This window comes from Silene latifolia, chromosome 7, assembly GCF_048544455.1.
Source record: "Silene latifolia isolate original U9 population chromosome 7, ASM4854445v1, whole genome shotgun sequence".
NCBI classification, from domain to species: Eukaryota; Viridiplantae; Streptophyta; class Magnoliopsida; order Caryophyllales; family Caryophyllaceae; genus Silene; species Silene latifolia.
Window position 1 is genome coordinate 111647291 of NC_133532.1, and position 17522 is coordinate 111664812.

The window sequence follows — 17522 nt, forward strand, 5'->3', positions numbered from 1 at the left end:
AAAGATTGAATTTTTAGGGTTTTCTGGAAAAATTAGGGTTTCGAACGCAATTTTTAGGTATTTTCGGAAAAATTAGGGTTTAAAAAGAAACGATTGATTACAGAATTTAAAAGATGAAGAATCATGCGTATGCAGAGTCAGGTCGACCGGTTCTCTGATACCATGTGAAGATGAGCAGCGGAGCTTGAGCTCATTGCCATGGCGGAATTAGGATGAAGAATTACAGAGAATTCTAGAAGGTTTAGTGAGAGAAAATATTGTAGAGAGAGAGTAAATAAAAGAGTGATTTTTATTAATTTAGTCAAACTGTACAATGTCAAGTGCTTATATACAAGAGGTAGGTAGTCAACATATGTACAAACTAGTTAGTCAACTATTTCCACAACCGTTTCTACTAATGTCACTCAAGTTGTGAGAGAGTGAGTAGTAAGATCTCCACATAATTAGCTTGTATTTGAGTGGCATTAAACAAAACGATAGTGATGTTATCATCGCCCTTTATTATGTGGGTACTACGGAGTATATTATAGGGGTGTCATTCCCGACCGGTGGATTTTAGTATTTTACCCCCGCCTTAGAGGTTTTGTCATGGATATAAATTATAATGATATATATTATATATTGACCTCATATCTTGGCTTAATTTACAATCGATCTATTTTACATTTTATATTATTTGTTCTGCAATATTTTCGTTGCGTGTGGAAGATTGATGTTAATTTTCCACATGCTGAGAGCGGGTATGAACAAGGAAAACATATTGAAACACAATACCTTCGAAAAAAGAACACAAATGGGACTATCACAATTTCATTTACTGCAAAATCTTGAATTCATACAGGTAATATTTCCTCAATACAACAAGCAATATAGCCTCAGAAATTATCTCAACTAATACATACACCCCATCACATGCTACCTTCACCTATAACATTGTATAACCTAATCAAAATCAATTCAATCAACCTCACATATTACCCTAACTTGCAATGCTGCAATCTAAACGAACCCAGAACCATTTTAAATATGCACCCTTTCTTTTTTTAGAGGGTGTGACTTTTATACTCGATAGAGAGTATATGAACATCCCGTATTACAAAAAATACCCATCATGCTAAAACGAGATGACGGAGAAAGAATTGTGAGAACGGATATGAATATGTATTCACAATATGTACGATGAGGGAAAATGTCGTGTGTAGTTTGTACCACTAGCTCTTCAAGACTTGGGATTCAGGACGGGGAGATTCCCCTTCTTCTACCCTATTGTTGCCGGATTAAGAATGAAAATCCTTTGTGATCTCGCAGTAGTACGGGAGGGTCAATATCACTAGTGCCTTGTTGTTGCATTGAGCTGGACATATCGTCCAATGAGAAGGGGATGCTGCAATGGTTGCGATGAAGTTTGTGACTGGTAAACGATGGTTGTCGATTGGTTTTAAATTAAATGGAAAAAGTAAAATAATTGATGGCGTGGAAATGTTTACCTTGAATCGTCATCAAGTAAGAATGAATTGCTCGCTGCAGTGTTAGATTCCTCGGCCATCTGAACTCTCATAAACGAGATTACCTGCGTAGCTTACACTGTTAGGGTGATCTTATTCAAAAAAAACCCTTGGAACAGTTTTCTAAACGTAAACACTTGTTTGATACCCTCTACAAAAGGCTCATATCAGATTTCTGAACCCCTGACGGACAGAGTACTAAATCTAGGTATCGGGCGTTGTAATGGTCACTAACTGTTGCAATGGCGTGTAAATGTCGCAGTTTATTACGACTTGTTTTTGTGTTGGTTATATCAGCCACATTGATCTAGTATGGGGTGTCAACTCTGACAAATATCAGCCATGTGAGACATGTGTCGGACTGTCGGCCAATTTTACCGAATACGAAGTATAAGCTATTACTCGGTAGTTTAACCCCTAAATGTATGGTATACATAACGCCACTCGCAAAACAGTTGTGCCACTCTAATCCTTCCTTGAAAATTTGAAGTTATTTTAATCTTACACTCACATATATTAAGTGCGGTTAATTTTGAGTAGCGTTATTAATAGCCTAAACGTATTGGAAAATATCATGCGGCAAGCTGAAAATCCAATACAGTAATACATAGCATAATCGCAGATAGTTAATACCATCCATAATTTATCCCGTAATTAATAATTCAATACATAGAGTGTGCAAGGTAAGGAAGTACAGGAACCTACAAAAATGGAGACTTACATCAGAAGATACAGACTGAGTTCCATATTTGTCATCCCAATACATGCTGCTGATTCTATATAATTGTTGTATGCTGAGGGACTGCAGATATTTCAGACCGTTAAAAATGAGTGAACAGAAGATTAAAACTGCGCAGAAGCCAATAACAAGATGAAGAAGGTTTGTAAGACAGCAAATACATAAGATGTATAGGATAACATACTGGGCAGAGGTCCCTTGTTATCTCATATAAGGTTTTCTGGGGCTTTTGATGTATGACCTGTTCAGGATGACATAATGAGAGGGTCATTTGCGCCAGCATTCGATTATTAAACCACCGACTCTAAAAAATGACATGACGTCACCAGGCAATACTTAGTTTCCGTACCACCATATTCACATTAACATAATATTCGATGTGAATATGGTGATATTGAGTATAGTATCTACCGGGTGACTCAAATCATTTAACAAGTAGCAAAATAACCCTCAAACATACCAGGAATCCAACCGCTTGTCTAATATGCCTCAATTCATCCCAAGCAGATTCCGAATACTGAAGAAAAAGGATTTCCATTAATGAGTCATACTACATACTCCGTAACATGGAATCCAAGAAAACACTTTGACCAAATTTTATACTCACTAGTCCCTAACATTTAGATACGGAGTACTATTTATTGGTAGAAAATGTAACTTTTGTAACGGTTTTAAAGGATGATTCATCTTAGCGGACCCCAAATCATTTTGAGACTAAGACTTTGATGCTATTGTTGTTGTTATAAAACATTTAGTATTATCTTACAATTAGATTTTCCAAACTTTATGTTCCAAAGTTTTGTAGTAATTAACTTTGACTTCAGAGGACTCAAAGGGAGTATTAAATTTAAAGCTAATGAACAGAATATCAGAGATGCAATGCGAGCTGACCTCCTCGGACGCGTGATAACACCACTGTTCTAACTCAGCCAAACCTGCTTTTACGAACTCGCCATTGCTAAAGGAGCAGCATTCCCGTCGTAGAAGGAGACTGGAGAATTCAGTCAAAAATGTCATTTTAGAACATTATTGGCAAAACGAAAGGTTTAGGTGTTTTTCTGACATCAATATATAACGGCCGTTAGATTCGGAAGAGTTAAAATACCTGTTAAATAATTGAACATTGACAAACGAGAATATCTGGAAGAACACTTTCTGTACTAAGAAAGATGGCACCTGTATATTTCAAGACATTAGAGATTGAATAAGACTCGCAGAGAAAGATGACAGGTCTCATAGAAAGATGTAATCTTACATTGTTTGCTTTCATCATCGTCAAGTAATTATTGAGAATTTTTACAATACTTTGCCAGTGAGCTATTAGAGCTTGTTGGCCACCTGAGTTAACCTGAGTTCGTCCTTGCATCGAACTAGCTTGTGAAGTCCGAGGTGCCTGCACATCATTAAAATACTTAAGTTCCTCAAAGTGGTTTGAGTATGCCCGTGATAATTAGCTGGTGAAGTCATCGATACAGGAGTTAGCATACTCAAGAAATTTACCTGGATACATAACCCCAATAATGGAGAGATCTCTTTCTTAAGATTGTCTCTAATCATGCCATATATCTTCTCAAGGAAAGCACTAAGCTGCTGCTTGAACAGCAACGCAGGATATTTGGCGTCTACTTGGTGAACATCATCTGCCTTGTTGACCTGGCTAGCAAGAAATGATAAACCCGGGTTTTGGGATGATGATCTCAACTGCAAACCCAGATAGAAGAATGGTGTAAGTGACTTGAAAAGGAAAATCACAACGAGTCCCAACCCTCTAAAACAAACATAAAAACTTATATGAGACAGTCTTACATATGAGACCAACCCGTCAACATACAACTGAATGCGCAATAGATAAGTATTTAGGTTGGTTTTACATGTGAGACCGTCTCAAATAAGACTCGCTGCAAAGTTTTTACATCAAAGTCATCAGTCATCACTGAAGAACTATCAGCTCATACCGATGTCATCCTTTGGAATAGAGAAGTAGACGCCGTCAGCCGACGCTGTGGAGGAATCCCAGGCTTCCCAGCTGTTCCAGTGGTTTTTAGTGTTTTTTGAAGAACCAACAACAAAGATGATGTATTTGATAACCAGTAGGCTAACATGTCATTATTATCCTGGACCTAAAATTAAGAGAAACCAGACATGAATGAGGTGATGTCTACAACAGGACAAATGCCCATATCTAAATCCAACACTGTCTGTAATTACTACCTCTGTCCACAGAGAAAATTGATAGGTGTATTTTGCACAAGGATTAAGAACACAAAGATGGACGGGAATGGAACTTAATGAAATACCTAGATCTCAAACCATTACGACCACACAACATACTAAAAAGAAAAATTTCCAAATAGTAAGTTTAATAGTTCATTCATGGATACCCCAAACAGTAGAGCATGAAGTTTACTCAGACAAAGCAAGGACGGTACCTCAATAGCAGCACTTATCGTCTGTATAATACGATCAAATATACTGGTTTTTTCATCTTCGAAGGACTTCCAGTGAAGAAGACATTTGTATATGACAGAAGCAGCAACTGGTTTTCCCTTGGAATATCCAAGGTTCTGTGATATACACCTAATGAGCAAGTCCTGAAACTCCTGAAATTTGGAAAAGATATTGTTTGTGGTGATTAGTTACACAGATAAGAAAGTGAACCAGCAGAATGTGATTCATTCAGAAAGATATCAGAAACATTTTATGCATTAAGCTGATGCTGACCTGCTGTTTCTCGTAAAGGGAACTCTGCGGTCCATCCTCTTGTGAGTCTTCATCAATGGTTGTGACCTAGAGATATATAACCAGTATAAGAGAAACAATATTACATCAACTCAGTAATGCAATAAACTTCAAGGAGATTAAAAAAACAGTATTCCCCTTGTCCCGCCAATTTCTATACGTTTGCTTTTGGATCAGTTTTTTACGCAAGCACACACAACAGGAGTAGTATCTATTCTATAATGGGTAGTCAACAGGAGAACTATGGTAGGGTCCACCAATCACACGAATACAACTCAAAAAACAAATGAGGGGGAAACAGTTCTTTTACTACCAAATAACTGCCTAATAGGAGACGTAAACAAATGGCTAAAGCGGATAAAAAAGAAATAAGTAAACAAATGGCTAAAGCGGATAAAAAAGAAATACGTAAACAAATGGTGATACAGAGGGAAAAAATATACGGAAGTAGTAGTTTTTTTACCTCGCCATTTTGTGCATGACCATTTTCTGGTTTCCTCTATAATACAAAAAAAAAAAGACTCACATGTAAATGCAAAATTGATTGTATATTCAACTAACAAGAGGAAGAAAAGATTATCGGGATGGACATACATGTACGACCATAGTCCTGGATCGGAGTGGTGCAGACTTTGCCATAGGTGTCATAGTAAGGGCTCGTTGACGAAGAGTTTTGATTTCTGACAAAGCCTTCTTCAGTTTCTCAGTCAACTCCTGTATCTCTGACTCTGCTGAAGAAAGTTTTCGACTCATCTCCACTCCTTTTTGGCGTACTGCTTGAGAGTCGGACTCAGCGACAGAAAGTTTCTCTTCCATTCTGATAGAAGTAACAGTATCAACTAAATTTTTTAGATTATATAAGGGGTTAAAACAAGATAAAAGCTAAAAGTCACTAGAAAGCTTTTTTTCGAAATGAAAATACTTGAGATAGAACGAAAAGGTAAATGGTTCAGAACTAAAATAAACAAAAATTACGTGTCACATTTTCCTTGTATTTTTTTTAAAAAAAAAAATTAGATGTAGTAGACAAAATATCTCTACAGTAGCTAATTAGCATTAAGCATTTAAAAATTAAACTCGCTTTTTTTAAGCGGAAACTATACTTTATATTCCCTTTAGTCTTCTTGTATTATCAAATTCAAAAATATAAGTGAGATAAGCATAAAAGCGATTAACAAAAAATTTTTAACATGAAAATACTTCGAAATAAGAAAAACTTCAAATAAGTCTTGGATAGACAAGAAATTTTGATATTTTTGACAATGCAATCTGATGCTTGAATGATCAAAACCATGGACCGACCTTTGAACAGATACTTTGAGTTGATTTATCTCGTCATTTGAACCTTCTAGTTTTTTAAGTAGCTCTGAATTCTTTTCTTCGGTATCCAAGAAAACCTCTTTCACCTTCTCCGGCGCCTCTTTCTCTCGTTGTAACAGTTCCTGTAAATTCTGAGAAGTTAGAATATTACTCAACTCTAGATTACGTGTTATGCGATAAGTCAGGGTCACATACTTTGAGTTGATCTATCTCGTCATCTGAATCTTCTAGTTTCTTAAGGAGCTCTAAATTCTTTTCTTCAACATCCAAGAAAGCCTTTCTCAATTTTTCTGACGTCTCTTTCTCTCGTTGTAACAGTTCCTGCAAATATAGAGAAGTTAGACGATTATTCAACGATTAGCTATTCTTAATGTGATATGTCAGGCTCACACTGTCACACATACTTTGAGCTGATCTATCTCGTCATCTGAACATTCTAGTTTTGTAAGCAGCTCTGACTTCTTTTCTTCGGTGTCCACGAAAGCCTTTTTCGCCTTTTCGGACGCCTCTTTCTCTTGTTGTAACAGTTCCTGTGTATTCAAAGAAGTTAGGCGATTATTCAACTCTTAGTTCTTTATGCGAGAAGACAAGGTCACACATACTTTGAGTTGATCTATCTCATCATCTGAAACTTCTAGTTTTTTAAGCAGCTCCGAATTCTTTTCTTCGGTGACCAAGAAAGCATTTCGCACCTTTTCAGATGCCTCTTTCTCTTGTTGCAACAGTTCCTGTAAATTCAAACAAGTTAGACGATTATACAACTCTAGATTAATCTTTATGCGATGAGTCAGCGCCGCACATACTTTGAGTTGATCCATCTCATCATCTGAACCTTCTAGCTTTTTAAGCAGCTCGGAATTCTTTTCTTCAGTGTCCAAGAAAGCCTTTCTCATCTTTTCTAACGCCTCTTTCTCTTGTTGGAACAGTTCCTGCAAATTTATAAAGTTAGACGATTATTCAACTCTAAATTATTCTTTATGCTATCAGTCAGGGTTACACATACTTTGAGTTGATCTATCTCGTCATCTGAACCTTCGAGTTTTTTAAGCAGCTCTGAATTCTTTTCTTCGGTGTCCAAGAAAGCCTTTCTAACCTTTTCTGACGCCTCTTCCTCTCGTTGTAACCGTTCCTGTAAATTCAGAGAAGTTAGACAATTATTTAACTCTTGATTATTCTTTATGCGATAAGTCAAGGCCACACACACATACTTTGAGTTGATCTATCTCAGCATCTGAACCTTCGAGTTTCTTAAGCAGCTCTGAATTCTTTTCTTCAGTGTCCAAGAAAGCCTTTCTCACCTTTTCTAACTCCTCTTTCTCTCGTTCAAACAGTTCCTGCAAATTCATAGAAGTTACTAGATGATTACTCAATTCAACTCTATAATTCCTTATCGTGTAAGTCAGAGCCATACGTAAAAAATTTATTGCTCCTTGCACGAAGATACAGGTAAATATTTTGGTACGTTGATAAATGATAAATTAATTTCATGTCAAGGCAATGAAAATATTGTCCCCTTTACAGTTTAATTTGACGATTATCAATCTCAATTTCTGGTAGTTGAATGTCAAACATAAAACAAAGAGGCACCAGAAAGCAAAGGAATATTGTGGTATGTTACCTTCAGATTATTTACGTCAGCTGTTAATGACTCAACCTTCTCCGTATCTTCAACCATGACAGGAACCTCTTTAATAACTGGGGGTGCTTCCGCAATAGCCTTCTTAGCTGCCTCTCGTTCCTTAATTACGCAATCTTTTAACTCTTCCACATGCAATTGCGCGGCTTGCAAAGCTTCCTGTAACTTGACAGCTTCTTGAGATTTTTCCTCGAGCAATTTTTTCTGTTCACAATTAGAGATGTATGATGAGTATGAATGTATGATCCATGCCTTGTGCCGCAAATTTCCATATTCTTAACAAGTGCTACATTGAAATAATTATAATAATCAGGTATTTAGACAATGTAAAGTATACCCGTAGTTGATCCTCATTTTGCAAGCGCAATGTGAGCTCTTGCACACGCTGCTCCAGTTTCTCTTTTGCTTCTTTGAGGGCGCCAGTTTCTCTGGCAGCCTGAAACCAGAAAGCGCAAAAATGTGGCTCAGGCGATCACTCATATATCGTTCTCCTATAAATCATACAATAAAACAAGGCAAAGTTGATATCAAACCATTTTGAGATTTCTGAGCTCTTTCCTTGCCACTTTTCGTCTCCAACCACACTGGGTCACTAGAACAGCCTTTTGAAGACTATTGTAGTAAGAATAAGCCATGTGGCAACGTACACGAGCCTGCAATGCAAGAAAAAGTCTTCAAAATATAGAAAAATGCTTATGTTAAGCAACTCCAGGTTGCCACGCCCCCGAGAAAAACGCTGTTGTTTTTGCAGTGTCAACCACTAATAAAAAACTTAAATTTCGTTTAATCTGTACCAACATTTATATTTCGGTAATAATATTGAGAAACATGTGTAGTAGACCTGGATAATAACTGCAGCCTTTGTTCGCCTTTTGTATCTGAATATGTTTTTAGCATGCATTGCTCTTAATCCAGTCTGCAGTGAGATTGCAGCCAACCTCAGTCTCCCATAGGACTTTCTGGCAACATATCGACGGAAGTATTTCTGGATTTTAATGGCTGATGCTTGTCTTCTTAATTCTAGGTGAACCTTGCTAGCCAGAACAGCTGAATGACATCCAACAAGACAATAATTAGGCTTAAATTGTACCTAGAATGACATTGTCAAGTGAAGATGACACAAAAACTTTTATTAATTTAAGCGAATTTCAGGTAAAAATAAAGATAGGTAACATTGTAGAGCTTTGCAACCCTCCAAAAGTAAATATTCAGTGCACAACTAAATATCTGTGAGACCAACTCACCAACCCATAATCTATGGAACTATAAAGTAAATATTTGGCTGGTCTGACATGTGACAAAGTGAGACCGTCTCATACAAGGCTGAGGGAGGGGTCAGATATACGTAGTCTTAATATGTGCTGGTTTACCACAACGAGACTAATGGCAATACTGCAAAAGAGGTACCTCGACAGCAGGATTGAATTTGAATTGCTGCATTTCGTAGAGTAATAAATTTTCTGCGAGCAATGTATGTACGGACACATCTTTGTATTTTCTTGGCAGCGTTTCCTAATTTTTCTATTCTCTTCGTGTCTAGCTCTGCCATCTGGCCAGCCCGAAGGAAAACCTTTGTCTTTCCTATCTGACATATCAACCAGCACAAGTAAAATGTAAGAATACGACCATTCAAACGCCTGACTCGACCAGAGGAATTACTGATTTCAGGAATCTTTGAAAATGGAAAAGGTTAAAAATGTGTGAATGTAAGCATTAGTACACGTTTACGATGTATTATGTCTTATACGGACTAATTTCTTCAGTAGATGTTATTAAACATTAGAATGTTATCGGTATGCTAGTATCTTAATTGGTGTAGTTAAACATCAGAATGTTATCGGTATGTCAGTATCTTATTATAACTAAAACATGAATAAGATTGTAGATCACCTGGTAGCCTTGTAACCCCATCTTATCTAACATCTTCTGGCATGCAACTTTCTGATCACATCTGTAAATAGCAAGTTGACACTACGTTAGCACAAAAACAAAAGGGAAAAGAACGGATAGACTCGCTATACTTTAGTTCTGGACTATGATAGAATAAAGTAAAATGGACCACTAAATTGGTTCACTTCTTTTCATTGTGAAGTGACAGTCGTTAGATGCAATTCAAAGTGATTTTTATTCTGAGTCGTTTGGAAAACTGTGTCTAGCTACGTACATCTTACACCAACACCACCAGCATTACCCCTTTCATCCATGGAACCCTTGAAAAGCACGAAGCATTGGGGTAGTGTGGTTGTTTTAGAAGCAGAACAGTCAAGGGGATAAAAACTTACTTTTTGTCCGAAAATTCTGGAGCAAGAACAGCAAATCGCTGAAGAAATTCAGTAAATGTTCGTCTAGTAGGATATCCAGCGCAACTAATCCTGATTGCTTCAAGAACACCCTGAGGAAAACAAAAAAAATCAGCGAATCCATAAATTACTCATTTCGGAGCAGGTACGGTAACTGAAACATAAAGATCCATGTACAACTGAAACAGAAGCAATTAAGTCCTTTGCCAATAAACTTACACCACAACGTAGCTGGTTAAGGATGTTAACATTCTCAAAAATAGCAGGCTTCAGTACATTGTTTGGCTTCACACATCTGATGTAATGAGGTTCTGTTGAACTTAGAGTTTCCATCAATTGTTGCAGTTGTAGCTGAAAAACAGAATGTTTTAAATTTTTAATTATGATTAAAGCTTAGGACGAAAATAAAGCAAAAAAGCTCTCTAAACTGTATGAGCTAAAGAGACATTCATATTCAACGCAATTTTTATTATGGGCCAACCTCACACAACCTCTCGAGTATTTTCAACATACGGACAAGGTTGCTCCCTCCTTACATTGCCATAGGCGAGAGGCGAGAGCCTTATTAGGGCACTTGAATAATGTTGTTGCATTGCATAGGGGTAAAGGTTAAAAATTGGATACCTTAAAGCCTGCTCCTATAGAAGAAAATTTAGATGACTTGGAAGTTTCCTGTGGAAGAGGAGGAAATAGGGCAGCTACAAACGAACATTCTGAGGCTTGCAGAAGATCTTGGTGCTCGGCTATAACATAATCTTTATTTTTGTCCAGGAATTGATCAGTTTGATAAGTCACCTGAATCAAATGGGAGACTGTGAGATTCGGATGGTGATGCAGTACGAAAGATGAGAAATTTGGTACTTTCTTCTTACATCTCCAGCATAGTGACAAATAGTAAAGCTGGTCTGAGAGAGCTTCGGTTTCTGAAAACGTTTATTTTTGGGAAATGTCTGATACAACTTCTGGGAAAAAGTTTCATGAGTTGATCTAGGAAACATGCTGCATTTTCACATCAAATTGAACATTCATCCAACAAATTGAGATTTAGATTTATGTTATGTTCTAAGCACAGACAAGCAATGAAATTTAGCACAGACATACCATGCTTCATCAAGAAGAGCAATAATTCCTCCGGGTTTCTGCAAAAGATCACAAAAAAAGGTAAGGCTTTCCCTCTTCGTAGGTTTGCCGAACATAAAAACAGAAAGACAATATGGAATCAACTTTCATGGATAGTAGGATGGTAATATAATACTAAACAAACCAGCGATTAACAAAAAATATACCTTCTCAATCATTTCTAAAATATCCTGGTTATCCACAAATTCTATGTAGCTCCAATTTATTTCTTCTTTCGTGTACTCCTCCTGCTCCATCTTAAAGACGTGCTACAGGTACAAATGATAGAAGCACATACAATAAGTAAAGTTAAAATCAGATACTGTTTTTGCAGCGAAAAGTAATGATCCTGTAAGCTTACCTGATTAAAATGTTGTTGCAGCTTTTCATTGGTGAAGTTGATACAAAACTGCTCAAAACTAGAACAAGCAAGCATTCAAAGATTGATAAATTAAAACAAAACAAAAACAAGAATAAAGAAACCATTTACTCAAATGTAGAACAGGATAGAGCTATGTCGCTGGACGAACCTATTGAGTTTAAAGCTTTCAAAACCATAAATATCAAGAACCCCGATAATACACTTTGATGTAGGATCCTGCCCAATCGAATTGTTGATTGTCTTCACAAGCCTGTGAAAAAACAAAACTTTATAGGATCTGAAGGCAATGGTGCAGCTAACTATCAATCAATGTTGTGTATACGAGGATACATAGAGACCCAGATAAAATATACGGCGTACATGCTATATTGCAAGTTTAAACAGGCTAAAACAATGTTACACTATATTATCAAGATCTACTACAAGTCTACAAGTCTTATATAGATGCTTTATGTTAATATTTCATGTAGAGTCATGCGCAAAATAACGAAATAATTCTAGGTGTAAGAAGGAAATTTTACCACTCAAACAAACGTGAATAGATGGTTTTAGCTAATGCATCTCTGCTACCTAGTGCAGAATCAGGATCAAGCGTTCGACTAATTACTTCTTCAGGAGTCACAATTACACGTTTAATAAGTGCATCTTCCAAACTTTTGGCGTCACACCTACCAGAAAATAGAGTTAATAAATTATAGAATTACGCACAAGAATTGTAAACAGGCAACAAGAATGGCAAGAGAGCTTTACATAAGAAGCTCCGCAGTCATATCCAAATGAAATCTTGACTTTTTATCTTTAAGAACAGAAGAGTCAACCTCCTCGCCTTTAGAAAAGTTAATGTTACCAAGATGAAGAATTGCCGCTACAGTTCGGAATATTGCATCCTGATAGTCTGAATTTATCCCAACAACATCCATAGCCTTTCTGGTGGCTAGGTATTCCTCACCGTCGTCAACCCCGTCCAACTTGTAGCAATTGGTTTGATTTAAGTAATGGTATTTATCAGGGCTCTCTAACTTGTATTTATCTCTAACCTACATAAATCCGCTGAAGTTAGAGTTGTCTCTCATATATGCATCTATATTTAGTTATCCACATTCTTTCAAAACACCTTTTTTCTTGGGTTGAAGCAGGTTAACATGTAATGAAATAGAAGCTAGGTATGACGGGGCAAAGAGAAAAGAGTAACTGAAGAACTAGAAAGAAAATATGTAAATTGCATAGCAGTGCACTTTTTAATCCAAGTTTATAGTTCTTCCAATAGTTGTACCTCTTGAGGAGCCGCACACAGAAGATAAAAGCAGTGATAATTTCTTTCCGGGTCTGAAACTTGGCAGACACGAGACCTCTCTAGTAGGTATGTACGGATAGCAGCGCCAGATATCTTCCCGTGCTTGTCAAATTGGATCTCAACAAACTTTCCGAAACGACTACATTGTATAACAAAATGAACAACAGACAAGCAATAAGTCCCTCAGAAGAATAGCAGGACTATGACGAGTATACATAACAAGAGCCTTAAGGTATTTTAAAAATAAAACTTGGGAGCTGATTTCACACTAACCTTGAATTGTTGTTTCTTAAAGTTTTGGCATTTCCAAACGCTTCAAGAACTGGATTTGACTGTCAGAACACCAAGCAAAGTTCAGAAGGCAAATTTTCCTCATGTCTATCAAAAGACTAAAAGCTGAATCAACAATCAATATAAAATGAAATGTCATTGGCGGATTTATATTGAGGGACTCGGGATCCGGAATACTGGTAAATCACTTTTTTTGCATTTAACCATATTTTTATACTCGAAAGCTAAAGATTTATATTTTCTGTATTCCAAAAACTTTATAATCTTCAACAGTACAGCGGATACAATCGTTTTCAGATCCACCCCTCACAACAGTGATTAGTTTTTTTTTATGTCAAGACAGCCCAGCATCTATTCCAATCCCGATACGAGCCTTTGAGGCACTTGGCAATGTAGTTGTTGATACAGAACATTACTCAGCCATAGTTTAATAAGAAATCAAAGAGACTAAAGTAGTAGAGATCCTTACTTCTAGAACTTGTTGCTCAACTGAACGCCCTTCCACACCAGTCCGACCCCCCAAGTATGCAAGATATCTCATAAGCATCTTCGTTGTCTCAGTCTTACCAGCACCACTTTCTCCACTAACAAGAATTGCATTGCTCTTTCCCTCATTAATCATTGCTCTTTGTTTCAACAGATACGTCAGTCAGTTGAAGGATTAGGTTTAAATAAAGGTAACAAATTAAAATATTGATAGTATATGTCACCTATATGAAGAATCTGCTATTGCAAACACATGAGGACTAAGCTCCCCAAATTGTGCTCCCTTATATTGCTCCATCATCTGAATATCATACAGCTGAGGTAATCTTTGAAATGGATTAACTGCAATAAGAATATTTCCTGTGTATGTCTGCAAACGGAAGTACACTCAGCGTTATCCAAGAACATCTGCACACCACTTATGATCAAGATTTGTTTTACGAGTTATGTTTACTGGGACTCTTTCACTTGTTGAGGTATACCCATGTCAGACATGTCGCTCAAGGCTATAGGTAGATATGGGACCCGTACCCGACATTCCCAATCCGATACTTCTAGTAACGACAAAATTGGAGTCTCGCATGGCCAAAATAAAGGAGACTGGGTATGAAGCTTTAGTATGCCTTCTATGATTTTTATTTCACTTCTAGAGCGCTTAGTATTTTAAATTTTTGGTTAAATTGTTTTCAAGACACGTTCCCATCCGGTGTCCTCAACTCCCCATTTTAGGATAGACTCTTCACGTTGAAAATTTTGAATCATAGCGAGTCCGGCCCTCACATATGTACCCATATTTGACATGAGTAACCTTGTCAGTGTAATATAAATCGTAAATAGATATGTCAGCTTACATAGATCTCATTTAATGAATATCTAGCGGCCAAATTAGAGAGAACTCCTGGTTCATGCAAGTATGCAAGCTTTGTCATGTCGTCGACACCTCCAGCAGGAGTTTCCTCGTCCTTTGGATATACTTTTGAAACGTCTGTGACAACCTGCAGACAGATAAATTTCTCAGAGATATTAGAAACGAATAGAACTTCAGATGAGTTGTCTAGAACCAAAGATACAAACCCACTGTGAAACCTACAGTTCATTAACAGCCTAAACTTTTGAGCTTTTGTGTAAAATTACAACACCCTAGTATATTAAAAAAAAATTATGTAAAGAAGACAAATTTATTAGGAAAAAACAATTTGCATTTAAGATAAGAAAGTCTTATTAAGCTCTAGTTCTCTTCAATTGAAACTTTTGGAACTAAACCAAACTGAACTGATTTCACTAATAGTACATAACTCAGCTAAGCTGAAATGCTGATATTGTGTTACACCTTAGACTTGAATAAAGATGCTCCCGAAATACAAAATTACAATGGTTCCGCGGCCAATAAATTGAATAATGATACTCAATTACTCACCGATTTTCCATTTGTTGTTTGGACTTGAATTTCAGTACCATTTACCCGTGAGACTTCTCCATCAACCCATGCTAATTCTGGATCTTCAAGCCAAACTTTTGAACCTACTATAACATTTTCTGGAGTTGCCTGTTAAAGAGAAGGCCAAATTCATCAAAACATGTGCATGCATGAGATTAGAGCTTCACAGTTTACACTGATAAACAAGTGCTTGTAGAACTTCATGAAGTTCAGCACCCTAGACAATCTGACATATATTTTCAAATTTGCTGCGGGAAATAACATCGTGAAATATAGGATGTAACATATACATGATATATCCTCTCAAGACTGCATTGATGTGCCTACTGATACAACATATACACAATACATCCTCTCAAAATGCACCAAGCAACCATTTTTAATTGTCGATGACAATCAACAGCATCCTAAAACAGAAAGGAGCATGGTTTTCAGCAAACATCTTCCAAGGTTCCAACACTTCATCCCTTGGTTCCTCACACCGTGTCTATCACTTCACCAGGAATACTAAAATCTCGTCACTCTTGAGTTCCAGTTAAACTCGATATTACCAAACTCATGATGGCCAACTACCCCAGCTGAAATTTTAAATTTTCATCTATTTAGCCATACATGACATAATCTTTAACATCCAATCCCCGCTAACATCCTATTCCCAAACGCCAATTCAAACCATAACTCGCCTAGCACAACTAAACCAATGCTTTTGCCATCAATCAGAGATAATCTATGCAACTCAAACTCACTTAGAAGTATCTGACACGTGCACATGTCCCCAGTGTCACAGCTCAGCTCTTTAATAAAAACAATCCTCATGATTTAGGTTTAAATTAAAGTGTCCAGGTGTCATACCCAAGTGGGAGTGTCGAGTGTTCAACATAGGTAGGCGAGATAATATGAATAGCCGGAATAACATAACAAAATAATCCTATACCCCCCAACCTTCAACCAACCATCAACTGATTGTGACATTAAAACAATCAAGTCAACCTATTCAACAATCCACAAGATCCATCTACAAGCAATTCTCTCCTTTTTCAACTATGCCTAAATTGCTAATTACAACTGCAATTGTTATTAATAGTAAATTTGTATATATCTTCAAATGTTCAATGCCCTTAGTAATTCTCTATATATTGACTCGGCACTCGAATAATTATATAGTTCATCTAATCATCTCCTACAACCTGTTCAACAACAAACACCCACCAACCGAATCTCCGAAAATCTCAAAGTTTTCATCTTTCTTAACAATCCCCCATTTAATCTTAATCATATTGATCTAAATCAAAATTCAGCACTAAAACCTTACAATCTAAAGTCAAATTTAGCAATAAATAATCAAACTAAAAATACCCAAAAATAGTTAACAAGCAAATATGAATTTAGCTGACACATGCAAACAGTCAAACATATGATCATCCTTGAACTTCAACCCACAAACATACTCCCTTCGTCTCAATCATCTGTTCAGTTATTTTAATCAAAGTTAAACAAATAACCGAGACGAAAAGAGTAATTAGAATACAACTCATAATCATGATCAATAATTAAGACTAAAATAGGAATCATACTTACCATAATATACACAAAAAATGGGATTAAATAGCAAAATTTAGCTTAATTGGAAAGAACCCAATTCAAAAAAAAAAAGCTCCAAAAAGCTTAAATAAACAAAACCCAACTCAAAAAATGAAGCTTTTTGGAAGAATGGAGAAAGAAAGTTTCTAAAAGAAGGTCTTTTTCTTGAAGGTATGAATGAAAAATTGAGGGGGGAATGTAAGAATGATATGATCTTATACAAAATCAATAAAACAATAAATAATTGAAATGAAACTGATATAAATATATAAAATAATTTGAGGTTGAATAAGTAGGAATATAAATAAGAATAAAAAAGAAGTGATGAAGAAGTTTTAAGCATGAAGGCGGGAGGTGTAACGGTAAATGGTAGAAGAAATGAAGAAATGGAGAAGTAGTCATGTTTGTTAGTTGGTCAAAATGTTAGTCATTGTGTTGTAAACTTGTAATGTTTGCTTCGTATGAAAGTGTAAGAACTGGACAACTAGTTTTGTGTTCGTGCTCTCCCGCTTTCTTTCCTACATCGTCTTTGCTTGGTTGTTGCCCACGTTTTATTGAGGATATTCTATTGGTGATATTGTGGTTTTTCAAAAAAAAAAAAAAAAAAAAAAAAAAAAAAAAAAAAAAGGAAAAAGAGAGAGATAAATTGTCATGGTTTCTCTTAAGACGCGGTATATGCGTTTTAAAATTAA

At 36.4% G+C, this 17522-nt stretch overlaps 1 protein-coding gene across 1 annotated transcript; it reads right to left on the reverse strand.

The window, feature by feature from the left end:
• Window positions 1–797: 797 nt before the first annotated feature.
• On the reverse strand, window positions 798–17226 carry LOC141592549 (myosin-17-like). The gene is made up of 44 exons (XM_074413280.1): window positions 16828–17226; window positions 15229–15357; window positions 14663–14806; window positions 14036–14181; window positions 13795–13951; window positions 13308–13366; window positions 13014–13173; window positions 12491–12777; window positions 12262–12408; window positions 11889–11990; window positions 11720–11777; window positions 11526–11627; window positions 11341–11378; window positions 11112–11238; window positions 10864–11034; window positions 10459–10590; window positions 10222–10331; window positions 9830–9890; window positions 9347–9524; window positions 8781–8986; window positions 8473–8592; window positions 8277–8375; window positions 7922–8143; window positions 7512–7637; window positions 7307–7432; window positions 7107–7232; window positions 6906–7031; window positions 6708–6833; window positions 6499–6624; window positions 6286–6425; window positions 5578–5800; window positions 5447–5482; window positions 4966–5031; window positions 4674–4844; window positions 4200–4364; window positions 3745–3945; window positions 3500–3637; window positions 3350–3420; window positions 3136–3235; window positions 2705–2761; window positions 2429–2485; window positions 2227–2307; window positions 1488–1570; window positions 798–1384 (listed from the first exon to the last, which is right to left on the reverse strand). The coding sequence occupies exons 1-44, from the start codon at window positions 16828–16830 to the stop codon at window positions 1264–1266; spliced, it is 5424 nt and encodes a 1807-aa protein (XP_074269381.1). The 5' UTR covers window positions 16831–17226; the 3' UTR covers window positions 798–1263.
• Between the last annotated feature and the right edge of the window lie 296 nt (window positions 17227–17522).

Excerpts from the sequence above, each read along its gene's own strand:
- LOC141592549 (XM_074413280.1), bottom strand. Across the intron at positions 12,778-13,013 it reads TGTGTGCGGCTCCTCAAGAG|GTTAGAGATAAATACAAGTT; the intron begins GTACAACTATTG and ends GGATTTATGTAG. Across the intron at positions 9,891-10,221 it reads CCAGAATTTTCGGACAAAAA|ATGTGATCAGAAAGTTGCAT; the intron begins GTAAGTTTTTAT and ends TGCTATTTACAG.